The 14540-nt window shown below is 53.1% G+C and overlaps 2 protein-coding genes across 3 annotated transcripts in view; one reads left to right on the forward strand and one right to left on the reverse strand.

The window, feature by feature from the left end:
* KIAA1522 (KIAA1522 ortholog) overlaps nt 1–11758 on the forward strand; it is a 36890-nt gene extending 25132 nt beyond the window's left edge. Inside the window, exons 2-7 of the mRNA XM_012812378.2 lie at nt 4980–5150; nt 5256–5311; nt 5586–5709; nt 6508–6624; nt 6713–9280; nt 9657–11758. Of these exons, the coding sequence (XP_012667832.1) occupies nt 4980–5150; nt 5256–5311; nt 5586–5709; nt 6508–6624; nt 6713–9280; nt 9657–9679 (3059 nt within the window). The 3' untranslated portion in view covers nt 9680–11758. The remainder of the gene's footprint in view (nt 1–4979; nt 5151–5255; nt 5312–5585; nt 5710–6507; nt 6625–6712; nt 9281–9656) is intronic.
* An 820-nt stretch (nt 11759–12578) lies between these two features.
* Nucleotides 12579–14540, reverse strand: part of YARS (tyrosyl-tRNA synthetase) — a 36523-nt gene continuing 34561 nt past the window's right edge. Inside the window, exon 13 of one of the 2 annotated variants that reach the window (XM_003801258.1) lies at nt 12579–13398. In XM_003801258.1, coding sequence (XP_003801306.1) covers nt 13288–13398 — 111 coding nt within the window. In that variant the 3' untranslated portion in view covers nt 12579–13287. The remainder of the gene's footprint in view (nt 13399–14540) is intronic. The other variant, XM_012812379.2, reaches the window with a different exon arrangement.

Here is a 14540-nt window from a genome sequence, read left to right on the forward strand (position 1 = left end):
ATCACAGCTCACAGCAACCTCCAACTCCTGGGCTCAAGCGAGTCTCCTGCCTCCGCCTCCCTAGTAGCTGGGACTATAGGTGCCTGCCGCAACGCCCAGCTATTTTTTGGTTGCAGCCGTCATTGTTATTTGGCGGGCCCAGGCTGGATTCCAACCCACCAGCTCAAGTGTATTTGGCTGGCGCCTTAGCTGCCTGAGCCACAGGCACTGAGCCTTTTTTTTTTTTTTTTTTTAAACAATGTCATTCCCCAGCTAAAACCCTCAAAGCCTGTGGGACCAGACCTGATCTGCCTCTTGCCCTCCTTTGATTCCATCTCTTGCCATTTCTTCCCTTGCTCAGTTCTTTAGCCATATTGGCCTCTCTCTGTTCCTGGAAACCCACTACTCCTGCCTCAAGGCCTTAAAATACACAGTTGTCTGTCTAGAAGGCTCTGCCCCCAGTACCTGCCCTGGCTGGCTTGTCATTATTCAGGCCTCAGGTCCAACATCCTTTTTCTTAGAAGGGTTTTCCTTGACAGCCCATCTAAAGGCTTCCCCTTCCTGCCACAGTTCCATAGTCTTCACTACTAAAAATTACATTGTTTACCTCATCCATGCATTCATCAAATGTTTATTGAACTCATAGCATGTGCCAAGGCACTGGGGATACGCCAGTGATTAAAGCACTGGGGATATATCACTGAACAAGATAAAGTGTTCCTCTATAACTGTAGCCCCTAGTACTAGCTTAATAAATGCTTGCTGATCAGAGAAATGGATACAAAATCTTATAAAGGGGAATTATTGGCCTTGTTTTCTTTCTTTTTTTTTTTTGGAGACAGAGTCTCACTTTGTCACCCTTGGTAGAGTGCCCTGGTGTCATAGCCCACAGCAACCCCAAACTCTTGGGCTCAAGTGATTCTCTTGTCTCAGCTTCCCAAGTAGCTAGGACTATAGGTGTCCACCACAGCACCCAGCTATTTTTAGAGACAGGGGTCTAGTTCTAGTTCAGGATGGTCTCTAACCTGTGAGCTCAGGTGATTCACCCTCCTAGGCCTCCCAAGTGCTGGGATTTACAGGTATGAGCCACCACTCCTGACCTTATTGGCCTTGTTTTCATGTGAGGTTATGACTTGTGTGTAATGGATAGGGATTTGAACCTGGACCTGACTTCCCTCCCAGTACCTCTCCCTTCTCCTATCCTCCTACCTCCTGACAGAGTCTCACATTGTTGCCTTAGGTAGAGTGCTTTGGCATCATAGTGCACAGCAACTTTAAATTCTTGGGCTCAAGTGATTCAGCTTCCTGAGTAGCTGGCATCTGCCACGATGCTTGGCTATTTTTAGAGATGGGGTCTTTATTCTGGCTCAGGCTGGACTTGAACTTTTGAGCTCAGGCAATCCACCTGCCTTGGCCTCCCAGAGTGCTAGGATTACAGGTTTGAGCCACCGAGCTTGGCCCTATTTTTTTTTTTTTTTTTTTTTAGACAAGCAAGAGTTTCATGGCCTCAGTCTAGCTTATAGCAAGCTCAAACTCCTGGGCTCAAGCAGTCTTTGAGCCTCAGCCTCTTGAGTAGCTGGGATAGGTGCCCACCATGCCTTGCCAGTTTTTCTATTTTTTTGGAGACAGAGCCACAAGCTGTCCCCCTGGGTAGGGTGCTGTGGCATCACAGTTCACAGTAACCTCCAACTCTTGAGCTCAATTGATTCTCCTGCCTCTGCCTCCCAAGTAGCTGGGATTACAGGCGCCTGCCACAACGCCCGGCTTATTTTTTTTGTTTCAGCCGTCATTGTTTTTTGGCAGGCCCAGCTGGTGGAATTTGAACCCATAAGCTCAGGTGTATGTGGCTGGCACCTTAGCCACTTGAGCCACAGGTGCCAACCCAAATTTTTCTATTTTTAGTGGAAACGTGGTCTTGCTCTTGCTCAGGCTGGTCTTGAACTTCTGAGCTCAAGCATTCCTCCTGCTTCAGCCTCCCAGAGTTTTAGGATTAAGGTGTGAGCTAATTAATTCTTGACTAATTCTGTTCTCCCTGCCCGGTTATGGATCCATAACAGAATCATGGAGTCACAGAGTGGGGTCAATGAGAAGAATCCTGGGCTGGGAAAGCAAGAAATCTGCTTTGAAGTTTTGCCTCTGCCATGTAACCTTGCAGAGTTTACTGTGCTTCTCTGGGCTTTTGTTGTTACATTGCCAAAGTGGGAAGAAAGTCCTTTGCAAAGTATGGGACTGAACATATATATGAGGGTTGTTGCTACCAGCCACTGTGATTCTGCTCTGGGTATCTCCCCAGCTTCCCAGTACTCTGCCCTGTGCCAGTCCTGCCTGCCCCTCCAGGGGCCTCTGCCCATAGCCTTGCCATCCCCACGGGCACCCCTGGGCTCATGCCTGACTGCTGATGGCTCTGAGCTCTTCAGTAGCCTGGAGGGCTTGGGGTGGGCACCATGCCAAGTCTAGTCTAGGAGCCCTTCCACCTACCATCTGGCGCAGGGACCCCTGCCTTAGCTCTGGCTCCTGAGTATTTAGATGAGGATGTGGGGGCAGGGTTAGTGATCTGCCCCCTGGCATTGAGGGTCTTCGGTCCTCGTCATATTCTCCACTGGAGCAGAGCACCCACAGACTCCAGGCCTCAGTTTCCACTTGGGGGGCGGGGTTGGCAGATAGGCGGGATCAGTGGCGAGGGTGGGAGGAGGACCTGGAGAGCAGCCCCTCCCCCTCCCCTGCCAGATGCCTGTGCTCTGCCTCCGCGGCTGGGCTGGAGGGCTCCACGTCCCCTTAATGCTGGGTTACCGCGGGACGTCAGGAAAGGCTGGGGTAGGGAACAGTTTCTAGCGGTGCCTGCAGTCATGGTGGTGTTCCTGGGCCGCCACCTCCCGGTGCTCTTTGGGCTCTTTAAGAAGAAGGGTGAGTGGGTGTGGCTGTAGGGGGAGGGGAGGGATCCTTGACTTTTCCCTTTGCCAGACCCTCTTGTAGAATGAGGGGTGGGGATCAAGGCCGGGAAAGAGTAATGAGGTGGGGCATGGAGGCTAGTAATGAGGACAGAATCTCCGCCAGTGCTGTTCCTTTTGTCCAGCGGCTTTGTGTGGCTGCCTTTGTGTGGGCTCTGGTTGTGCTTGGGAGGATGGATCCAGGTGTTTCTGACCTTGAAGCCTGCAGCCCTCCAAAAAGACTACTTCCCTGCAGGGCTACCCACACTTTACTGGGTGCAGCCCAATACCACAGTTTAGGTAGAGAGAGGGCTGCTTCTCCCTGGGTCATCTCAATGTGCAGGGGAGGATGGGATGTGGGGAGCAGAGACCACCCTAGCAGTGAGGAGCTTGGCTAAGGAAATCAGATTTAGAGCCTGGAGGTGGAGAAGTTTTGGAGGGAGGGGACTGTGCTCATTTCCTTCTCCTAGGAACAGGGCTTTCAGACCTGGATTAAGACATAGGGGCCAGGGTGGCTCCTGTGGCTCTGTGGATAGGGTGCCAGCCCCATATACTGAGGGTGGCAGGTTTGAACCTGACCCCGGCCAAACTGCAACAAAAAACTAGCCAGGTGTTGTGGCGGGTGCCTGTAGTCCTAGCTACTTGGGAGGCTGAGGCAAGAGTTTATTAGACTTTGTGGGGCCCGGAGGTCCTAGTCTGTGTGTGATCTAGGACTTCCCTCTGGAAACTCAGAGTTTAGTCCTGGCTGTGTTGACATCACCCAACAAACAGAGTTTACAAACAGAGGAGTAAACTCTGTTTGTTGGGTGATGTCAGGCAAAGCCTTTACTGTTTGAACCTGTTTCCCCAACCTGTAGAATCTGGAGATTGAGAGAAATGATCTAACCAGATCTGCTGGGGACTCTCTGGCTCCTATCTGTGGGATTCCTGTGGATTCCCTGGGGCAGGAGTTCTGGCTGCTAAAGTATGGGCTGAGGAAGGAGGAAAAGCAGGTTTCTGAACAGAAGACCCTGTTCCTGTGACATGGCCCTTTAAAGGGCTTGTTTTGTTCCTGTCCCTTTATAAGGTGCTACCAAGGTCACATGACCCTCTCAGTGCTTTTGCTTATGTTGTGGGTTTCATTTAAAGGGGGGCTGGGCAGTAAAATGCTGACACAGGCCCCCATCCCCTGGATTAGATGACCAGCCCCTCCATGGGCGGGGCTTGTAACAGGATCCTTTGTAATGGATCCCTGACTCCTCTGCACCAGGGGCCAGGGCCAGGGCCTCCAGGAGAGGGGGACACCTGGGACTGTTCCCCTGAGAGAGACTGGAGCTTCCTGACTAGGGAGGAGGGGCCTGGGTCCTCTTCTCCCCTCCCCTGCCCATCCTTTCACTAAGGGGCAGCCACATGGGTGAGTAGGAGACCTGTATCCCTAGTCTGCCCCTCTCCTGCCCCAGGGTCTTTTGGGAATCTGGTTATGACCCCATTAGCTTCTTCCTCTTCTTACTTTCTCATGGTGTCTTTCTCTTGGATCTGGGCCAAGGGGTTGTGTGAAAAGGGTGGTTTGTTTTCCTGTGAAGTGGGTTTGGGGGGTGGAGACGAGAAATATGTTTGCTATGAGTTGTATGTATGCTAGGGGTGTCTTACATGTGGCCGAGTGACGTGGATACACAGCTGTGTATATACTTGGGTACTGTTTGCATACATACAGAGTGGGGACTGTGGGTGTCATGTGTATGTGGGAGCAGAGTGTGCTTGGTGTTACCTGTGTGTATTTATACTTGGATGCCCTCTGTTTGTATAGCTCACCAAAGCCTGGGGGTGTTTTGTGCATATATGGTAGACCTGTATCCCCTGTGTGTGCTGTGGGTACTTGGATATATGTACACCTGGGTATAGTTCATGTATATACCTGGGGGCTGTGTGTATTAAGTGTGTGCCCCAGAACTGGGGGTTGTGTCCTGATTGGGGAAGTGGGTAGCGCATGTATGTTGTGTGCAGTCTGGGCAATAGGGGCGCACCTGTTGTGATGCCTGTGCATCCCCAAGGCCTTAGATACCTTGAGCCTCACTTTCTCCTCCATCCCATTAGGCTCTGCCAAGGCTGAGAGTGACAAACGTCAAAGCGTAGGACCTGGCCAGGGGCCAGGGTCTGTAGTGGATGAGCACCAGGACAATGTCTTCTTCCCCAGTGGGCGGCCGCCTCACCTGGAGGAGCTGCACACGCAGGCCCAGGAGGGGCTCCGCTCCCTACAGCACCAAGGTAACCTTGCTTTCCCTCTTCCTATCCTCCCCTTACCTCCCCTGCTATTCTTTCAGCTCTCAAGGTCAAGGGCCTAACCCAATACACCCTTCTGGTGTTTTCCAGAAAAACAGAAACAGAACAAGGGTGGCTGGGACCATGGAGACACGCAGAGCATCCAGGTGAGCCCTGTGCCCAAGCTCAGTTCTGACTCTCCTTGTCCCTCCCTGCTTGACCATTGGCAGGCAAGTGTCTTTGAAGCTTTCTGGGTCTGTATTCTGAGATGTAGGGCTAGACTAAGTGATCCCTGAGGGTGAGTCTAGGGTTGTTATAGCTGATGCTTGCCCACTGCTAGGTGATACTGGGGGGGACTCTGTTGAGTCGAAAGTCCCAGGGGGGAGCCCTGAGCAGGTGGCCCTACCTAGGCCAGGGCCTCATCTCCTCCTTCCTCCGTAGCTCTCCCGTACGGGGCCAGATGAAGACAGCATCTCCTTCTGCAGCCAGGCCACATCGTACACAGCTGAGAGCTCCACAGCAGAGGACGCTCTCTCCATCCGCTCAGAGATGATCCAACGCAAAGGTGTCTGCTCACCAGTGGTTTCATGGGCAGGGGAGAGGAGATAGTGGGCAACCCTCATACCCACACCTGTGGCTTTGTCTGCCTCCTAATCCAGTTTCCCTAGGCTTTGTGATTCAGTGAATTCAGGAAACACCTGGAGATTCTTGGTGCACAGTAGCTGTGTGACCTTGGTCAAATCCTTAACCTCTCTGAGATTCTGTTTAATCTTCCATAAAAATGAAGATAGTGAGTAATTATCTTATTGGAATGAATGCCAAATGTTTAGCATGCGGGCTAACACATAGTGATGTGATCACTAAATAATAAGCTATCACTAAATGGAAATTCCATTGTTGTCGGCTTAGTAGCCTTCCAGAATTTTTGCAGAAAAGAAGCCTCAGCTTTGTCCATACCTAGTTGATTGTGAAATCATTTTTTACAGAGCTCTTATTAATATTCTATAAAAGTAGTGTTCTAGGCTCGGCGCCTGTGGCTCAAATGGCTAAGGTGCCAGCCACATACACCTAAGGTAGCAGGTTCGAATCCACCCATGCCCACCAAACGACAGTGACAACTGCAACCAAAAAATAGCCAGGTGTTGTGGCGGGCACCTATGGTCCCAGCTACTTGGGAGGCAGAGGCAGGAGACTCGCTTAAGCCCAGGAGTTGGAGGTTGTGGTGAGCTGTGATGCCATGGCACTCTACCCAGGGGAATAGCTTGAGGCTCTGTCTCAAAAAAAAGAAAAAAAGTAGTGCTCTAGGGAATGTATCTCAAGTCCTCCTCCTGTAACAGTTTTTCTCCCCTGGACTGGTCCCCAGGCTCCACCTTCCGGCCCCATGACTCATTTCCCAAATCATCTGGAAAGTCGGGGCGACGGCGGAGGGAGCGGCGGAGCACCGTGTTGGGACTGCCTCAGCACGTGCAGAAAGAGCTTGGTGAGCCCTGGGTTAGAGCAGTGGTGGTGGGTGGGGAGCCCTGGCCAACTCCTCTCTGCTGACCCCACTTCATCCCTGTCCATCCCAGGCCTGCGGAACGAGCGTGAGGCACCAGGTACTCCTCAGCCTCCTGGTCCTCGGGATGCTGTGCGCATCCCCACAGTGGATGGCCACCCAGCAAGCCTGGCCTCAGGAATAGGGGCCCGAGTGTCCCTGCAGGCACTGGAGGCAGAGGCAGAGGCTGGCACTGAGACAGAGGCTATGCTGCAGCGCCACATTGATCGTGTCTACCGGGATGACACGCTCGTTGGCCGGTCTACAGGGGCCCGGCCCCCACTACTGACCCGGCCTATGTCCTTAGCAGTGCCTGGATTAACAGGAGGGGCAGGGCCACCAGAGCCTCTGAGCCCAGCTATGTCCATCTCGCCCCAGGCCACATATTTGTCGAAGCTGATTCCACATGCTGTGCTGCCACCCACAGTGGACGTGGTGGCCCTGGGCCGCTGCAGCCTGCGCACACTGAGCCGCTGTAGCCTGCACTCGGCTAGCCCTGCCTCCGTTCGCTCGCTGGGGCGCTTCTCCTCGGCTTCCAGCCCACGGCCCCGCAGCCGCCACCCTTCCTCCTCCAGTGACACCTGGAGCCACTCTCAGTCCTCTGAAACCATTGTGTCTGACGGTTCCACCCTCTCCTCTAAGGGTGGCTCTGAGGACCAGCCAGAAGGCTCTGTAGCAAGCAATAATGTGGCACCCCCTCCCCAGGGGGGCAGTGGGAGGGGGTCCCCCAGTGGGGGTAGCACTGCGGAGGCCTCAGACACTGTCAGCATCCGGAGTAGTGGGCAGTTATCTGGCCGGAGTGTGTCCCTCCGGAAAATGAAGCGGCCTCCACCTCCTCCCCGCCGGACCTACTCCCTCCATCAGCGGGGCTCTGTGGTACCTGATGGGCCCTTAGGGTTGCCTCCCAAGCCTGAGCGCAAGCAGCCACAGCTTCCTCGGCCACCCACCACTGGTGGGTCAGAAGGGGTTGGGGTAGCACCCTGTCCACCCACCTCCGCAGGCAGCTGGGTGCCTGGCTTGTCTCCAAGTGGCTCCCGACGCCCCCCACGCTCCCCAGAACGGACGCTTTCACCTTCCAGTGGATACTCGAGTCAAAGTGGCACCCCCACCCTCCCACCCAAGGGTCTGGCTGGTGCCCCTGCTTCCCCAGGAAAAGCCCAGCCCCCTAAGCCAGAGCGTGTCACTTCCCTCCGATCTCCTGGGGCCTCTGTCTCCTCTTCTTTGACATCTCTGTGTTCCTCCTCCTCTGACCCAGCCCCCTCAGACCGCTCTGCGCCACAGATGTCAACCATCCTGGGTGACAGGTTTGTCATACCTCCTCACCCCAAGGTGCCTGCTCCCTTCTCCCCGCCTCCCTCCAAGCCCAAAAGCTCTAACCAAGCTGCCCCTGCTCCAGCTGCTCCTGCCATAGTTCCTGGGCCTGTTTCCACCTCTGATGGCAGTCCCAAATGCCCTCCCCCTCCTCAGACATCCTTGACCCCCGCCCAAGAGTCTCCTATTGTCTCCAAAGACCATTCACCTCCACCATCTCCACCCCCATCTTATCATCCACCCCCACCACCTACGAAGAAGCCAGAGGTGGTGGTGGTGGAGGCACTATCTGCCCCTGAGACTGCTGAGGAGCCCCTCCAAGATCCCAACTGGCCCCCACCCCCACCCCCTGCACCTGAGGAGCAGGACCTGTCCATGCCCGACTTCCCCCCACCTGAGGAGGCCTTCTTCTCTGTGGCTGGCCCTGAGCCTGCAGGCCCCCCAGGCCCCCCAGACCCTGTCAGCTCCCTTACTGCTTCACCCTCCTCAGCTACTGCCTCTGTCCAGAGCCAGCCTCATAGCCCCCCAGACCCCCCTCCAGCTCCCCCGGCCCCACCTCCTGCTAGTTCTGTTTCAGGGCCTCTGGCCAAGCTCCCTCGAAAGGAACCAGTGGGCAGCAGCAAGAGCGGGGTGCACAGGGAGGATGCTGCGGGGGCCCCCCTGGTCACACCCTCGCTCCTGCAGATGGTGCGGCTGCGCTCTGTGGGCACTCCCACAGGGACACCCACCCTAGCATCAGGGCTGTCAGCACCCCAGAAGCCACTGCGAAGGGCCCTGTCGGGGCGGGCCAGCCCAGCGCCTGCCCTCTCCTCAGGGCTCCACGCTGCCGTCCGACTCAAGGCCTCCAGCCTGGCTGCAAGTGAGGGCCTTGCAAGTGCCCAGCCCAATGGACCACCAGAGGCAGAGCCACGGTCTCCTCAGTCCCCTGCCTCTACGGCTAGTTTCATCTTCTCCAAGGGCACTAAGAAGCTGCAGTTTGAGCGGCCTGTGTCCCCTGAGACCCAGGCTGACCTCCAGCGTAACCTAGTGGCTGAACTTCGGAGCATCTCAGAGCAACGACCACCCCAAACCCCAAAGAAGTCACCTAAGGCTCCTCCACCTGTGGCCCGCAAACCTTCCGTGGGAGTCCCCCCACCCACGTCCCCTAGTTTTCCTTGGGCTGAGCCCCTTACTTCTCCTCCCACCAATGGGCTCCCTCATGTGGAGGACAGGACTAAGGGGGAGCTGGCAGAGAATGGAGGTGTTGTGCAGCTGGTGGGCCCAGAGGAGAAGATGGGCCTCACAGGCTCAGGTACTGTGGCAGTGGTGGGTGCAGGTTCCATCACCGATGGTAGGAAATGGGTTTCTGCAGTCCTGTCGTTAGGGATTTACTTTTGGATCTGTAGGACTTTTGTGGTCTTGAGGTGTCTGGGAAGTGTAAACTGTCAACCCTGTATGAGCCACAGTGAGGATAAAGGTGTGTGGGGCTTGGGTGCCTAGTCACATTGAGAGTGTGGAGCAGTGACGCATTACAGTGTCAGAACATTTGGGAGGGGTCCTGCCCAGCATTGCTGGTACAGTCAGTAAATGGAAGGGCAGGAAAAGGTTGGGTGAGGGTGTGCATTGAACTTAGTGCCGGAATTAAGCTGGGAGGCCGTTTGCTAAGCGTGCCTTCCTTTCGCCCACAGACCCACAGAAAGAGCTGGTCTGACTACTGGCACTGCTGACCCATCCCAGGAATCCAATCTCTCAGGGACCTGAGCAGCTCCAAGGACGAGAGGATATGGCAGACACGATCTACACAATCTAATAGAGAGGGCGCCTGCAGCCTTAACCTCCTCAGCCTTTGAAGTTTATGCAAGCCTGGTGTTGCTCCTGTCCTGTCATCATCTCCTCTCATGTCTTTCCTGAATGGATTCATCTCCTGCTGCTTCAGTCTCAGCCTCTCCTTGACAGAGGTAGCCATGGGAGTGGGTGGCTGCGCCCCCTGCTGGTCTGAGGCCACAGTGGGACGAAGAACACCTTGCTTTTCTTTTTTTTTTTCATGTCCAAATCATGCACATACTGTAGTACAGAGTTAAAGCACTTTTGCAAAGTGGCTGCATGTCCATCCTCTAGGGTCCATGAAGCCACATTCCAAGGGCCTGTTTACATGGCAGCAGTATCAGTCCCCAGTAGCCAGCCCATAGCTTAGGACATATCTGTCCCCTCCTTCCCTATTCAAGTTTGCTCCTTTTCTTAGTTCTTGGAGGTGAGGAAGTTGTATTCCCACAGGCTCCCCCAAGCTGGGGGCAGGAGTGGGGCTGTGGAATTCCAAAGCACAAAAGGTGCAGTGGGGGCCAGCCCTCCTGTGCCTCAACTCACCAGCCACCCTCCTGCCTTCCCGTTCTGCCAGGTGCTCCATGCAGGGGATAAGTAGGAGATTGCCAGGGCCCAAAGGGGTGGGGGGAGGAAGAACCAGAGCGGAGGTCTGCAGGTCTCTGTGTCCACAGGAAGCAGAACAGAGTAGGGAGTCATCTTGGGGGGCACTGGGCAATGCCAAGCCTCTGCCTGTTTCATTTGATCAGGCAGGAGCCCATGGACTGAGAAAGCACTGAGGTGGCACAGGGTGGGGGACAACTGGCAGGGGAGAACGAGCCTGGGCAGTAGGCCTGGCCTTGGCCCCATGGACTTCATTCTCTGATCTTTCTCTACTTTTTCCGGTGCATGTCCTTTCTATAGCTGCCTTTTGGCACAAGTGGTTCCACTGGGGGGAGCTGACACTGAGTGACAAGGATGGGAAGCCAAAGGTGCATTTTACTCAACTCTTCCCTAGTCTATGAGGCCCACCCACTGTTCCTAGAGTAGGCTGGGTGGTTGTCTCCTAGTGTCAGCTTCTGTTACTGCTGTCTTCTCTAGGAATTTTAATCTTTCTGTTTGCAGCCTGGGTCACCTGTCTAGGTAAGCTGGCTTCCCACAGGCCCCCGTGGTTCCAGAGGTGGCTTAGTGCCTCCCTCCACTGCAGAGTGGCTGCCGCGCAGGGCCACCCTTTCTTTCTTGATCCTCTTTTTGCAACAGTGACTTGGGCTTGAGCCTGGCAAGGAACCTTGGTTTTTAGCTTCTCTATCGCCAAGGAGAGAGGTCAGCATGTCTCCTGGAAGAGCTGAGAACATAGGGGATGTGGGGTGAGGGCCCAGGTTCCTCTGGCCTCCTCCAGGGCTCCTTCAGCTTGTCACTACTGTCTTTTCCCTGCAGCTACAAACCAATGTCTTTCCCTCGCCCTGTGGGTAATGGAGAGGGGTTGCCGGGTGTTCACTGCACCTGCCCAGCAAGCTGGGGGGAGAGAATCATCAGTGAGCACTGCTCTGCTCAGAGCTTCTGGGCCACTTGCCCCCGGCAGCTGGGCCCCAGGACCTGGCAGCTGCTGGATGTGAGAGGGAACCTGACTTCTCTTTTCTCCCCTCTCCTCCAATGTTAGCGAGCTCATTATCCTCAGGATCTTCTGAGCTTGTTTCCCCACTGGGTGGGATTGAATACAAAGGAGAAGGGAAGATCTAGAAGAGGCAACCCTTCTTCATCCTCTGGGATAATGAGCTTGACCTAGAGCAAATGGAGAGACCAAAAGCCTCTGATTTTTAATTTCCATAAAAATGTTAGAGAGACATATATATATATATTTCTTTAAATTTTTGAGTCTTTGATATGTCTATACAAGCAACCGCATTCCCTCTGCCCTGAAGCCTGAGTGAGACACATGAAGAAGCTCTGTGTTTCATTAAAGGTGTTAAAATAATTAAATGATTGAAACCTGGCTGCGACTGTTGCTTCTTGATGGGGGAGGGGCAGGGCAGTGTTTAAAAGGAAAAATATCTGCTGCAAGAATTGAACCTAAGAGGGCCTGGTGCAGTGGCTCACACCTGTAATTCTAGAACTCTGGGAGGACAAGGTAGGTGGATTGCTTGAGCTCAGGAGTTTAAGACCAGCTTGAGCAAGAGCAGGACCCCTGTCTCTAAAAATATCCAGATGTTGGCTCGGCGCCTGTGGCTCAAGTGGCTAAGGCACCAGCCACATATACCTAAGGTGGCGGGTTCGAATCCCCAGCTCAGGCCCGCCAAACAACGATGGCTGCAACCAAAAAATGGCCAAGCGTTGTGGCGGGTGCCTGTAGTCCCAGCTACTTGGGCAGCTGAGGCAGGAGACTCTCTTGAGCCCAGGAGTTGGAGGTTGCTGTGAGCTGTGATGCCATAGCACTCTACCCAGGGGGATAGCTTGAGGCTCCGTCTCAAAAAAAAAAAAAAAAAATCCAGATGTTTGGCAGGGAGGCTGAGGCAAGAGAATCACTTGAGCCTAAGAGTTTGAGGTTGCTGTGAGCTATGACATCATAGCTCTCAAACCCAGGGTGACTAAGACTGTCTCAAAAAAAAAAAAAAAATTGAACCCAAGAGTGGGTCTCTTATGCTTAGTACTGCCAGAGGCAAAGTCAAGGTGTCTCTTAGCCATCTCTCTCCTCCCCTATTACAGGGTGAAAAGTCCAAGATACAAGCAACCCCAGGTTGGGTGAGGGGCCCACCAGGCTGTTTCACACTTGTGTTCTCTCCCAATGTGGTCCAGCTCACAGCCACATCCAGACACCCTTGTTCAGACATTTTATTTGAATTTATTATAGTGATGCCTAGTGATTTGATTGAGATGCCTTTTGGAGAACTACCCCACGCTCTGTGATGTGCCACCATTCCACCCCTGATGCTAACAATACACAGCTGGCTTAGGGAATATCCCAACCCAGCTAGATCAAGAGAAATTCCAAAAGCCTGGGGCAGTCCTCATAGTCCAGTGCCAAGCCTCAGGGTAGGCAGGGTTTGGGAAAACTGCCAACACCTGGGTAGACCACTGGCTTCTCTGTTTTCCCTTCTTTTTCCTTTTCAAATCCCACAATTTCCTGTTGGGGAGAAGCTATAATTAGTCCAGGTACTAGATCCTAGCTAGAGGCAACAGCTGCAGAATAATGCCAAGAAAACCTGGGAACCAATATTTTTCCAATTACAAGGACTGTGGCAATGTTTTCTACGAATTATATTGAAACCAGATTTTTCCAGCCCGCAGCCAAGGGAAGAAGGCAGAGGCGGACTGCCTGCTGCTGCCCAGTCCTCATGATACCCGAGGGAGTCAGTCTCTCACTGCAGCCAGACAGGATGATCCCACATTCTGAGGGGAGCTGCCCCTGAGTTCTGCACTGTTGTTTCAGTGTCCTGAGAGATGGACAAACAGGTGACGGATGAAGCAAACCGAGGAGACAGATGACTTGGGATGGTGAGAAAAAGGAAGAAGCTGTTGGGCTGGCTAGCTAATGTTCCCCCCTTTCAGTGATTTACAGGAAACGTGCCCCAGCTTGGTCATGAAGTTGGTTTGCTTCCACTGTGCGATGCATGCCTCAGAAATTCTGAAGTCAGCCTGGACAAGATAGACAACAAAAGAGATTTTAGAGATGGAGGAACCACAAGAAAACTTATACCACCAGTAGTGTAACCTGGCTCAGCTTTTCTAACACATCTGTTTGTCTAAAGTTTTCATATTGCTATCTTTTGATTTAAACTCATTTTAGGGATTTAGCCTAATAATAAGTGCAAAGACTTATGTATGCAGGCATGTGTCACAGTATTCTAATAGTGAAAACCCATGAACAATGTCTGATAAGGTGTTAGTTAGGTTATGATGATAGAATACCGTACAGCAGGCGTCCCTACGGCCCGTGGGCCACATGCAGCCTGCCTAGGACATTTATCTGGCCCACTGGGTGTTTTTGTCGATGCTGCCTGTCCTGCTTAGCAGCCGACTTGTCCCAGGGCCCACAGTCTGGCCCTCCAATGGTCTGAGGGACAGTGAACTGGCCTCCTGTTTAAAAAGTTTGAGGACCCCTGCTATACGGTGTGATTTCCCCCAATATTTAAGATGGAAAAAAATTTTCAGTCTTTGAGAAATGGAATAAAATTTAGTATGAATCAAACTGTTAAATATACAGTAGAACCTTCATAGTTGACCACCTCCCTACATTTACCACCTCATTTTCACAGACCAGAGGGCACCACGTGTATTCCATGGAAGTTCCTTATGTTGACCACCTCTACATGTTGAAAACCAGGAAAGAAGGAGTGGGCAAAGCCATCCACTTTATGCAGTAAGATGGAAAGGTCAACACCACTTAATTGCCCACTAGAAACTCTTTGTCTAATAGAGGAAATAAAGTTTTTTTTTTTGGAGACAGTCTTACTATGTCACCCTCAGTAGAGTGCATGGGATCACAACTCACAGCAAACTCAAACTCTTGGACTTAAGTGATTCTCTTGCCTCAGACTCCCAAGTAGCTGGGACTATAGATGCCTGCCACAATGCCCGGCTGTCTTTGTTGTTGTTAGTTGTCGTTGTTGTTTAGCAGGTCCAGACTGGGTTTGAACCTGCCACCCCTGGGGTATGTGGCTAGCGCCCTAAACACTGAGCTATGGGCACTGACCCGGAAATAAGATTTTTTTTTTTTTTTTGCAGTTTTTTGGCTGGGGCTGGGTTTGAACCCACCACTTCCGGCATATGGGGCCAGC

This window comes from Otolemur garnettii, unplaced genomic scaffold (genome assembly GCF_000181295.1).
Source record: "Otolemur garnettii isolate 467f Iridium unplaced genomic scaffold, OtoGar3 scaffold00204, whole genome shotgun sequence".
Taxonomy (NCBI): Eukaryota; Metazoa; Chordata; class Mammalia; order Primates; family Galagidae; genus Otolemur; species Otolemur garnettii.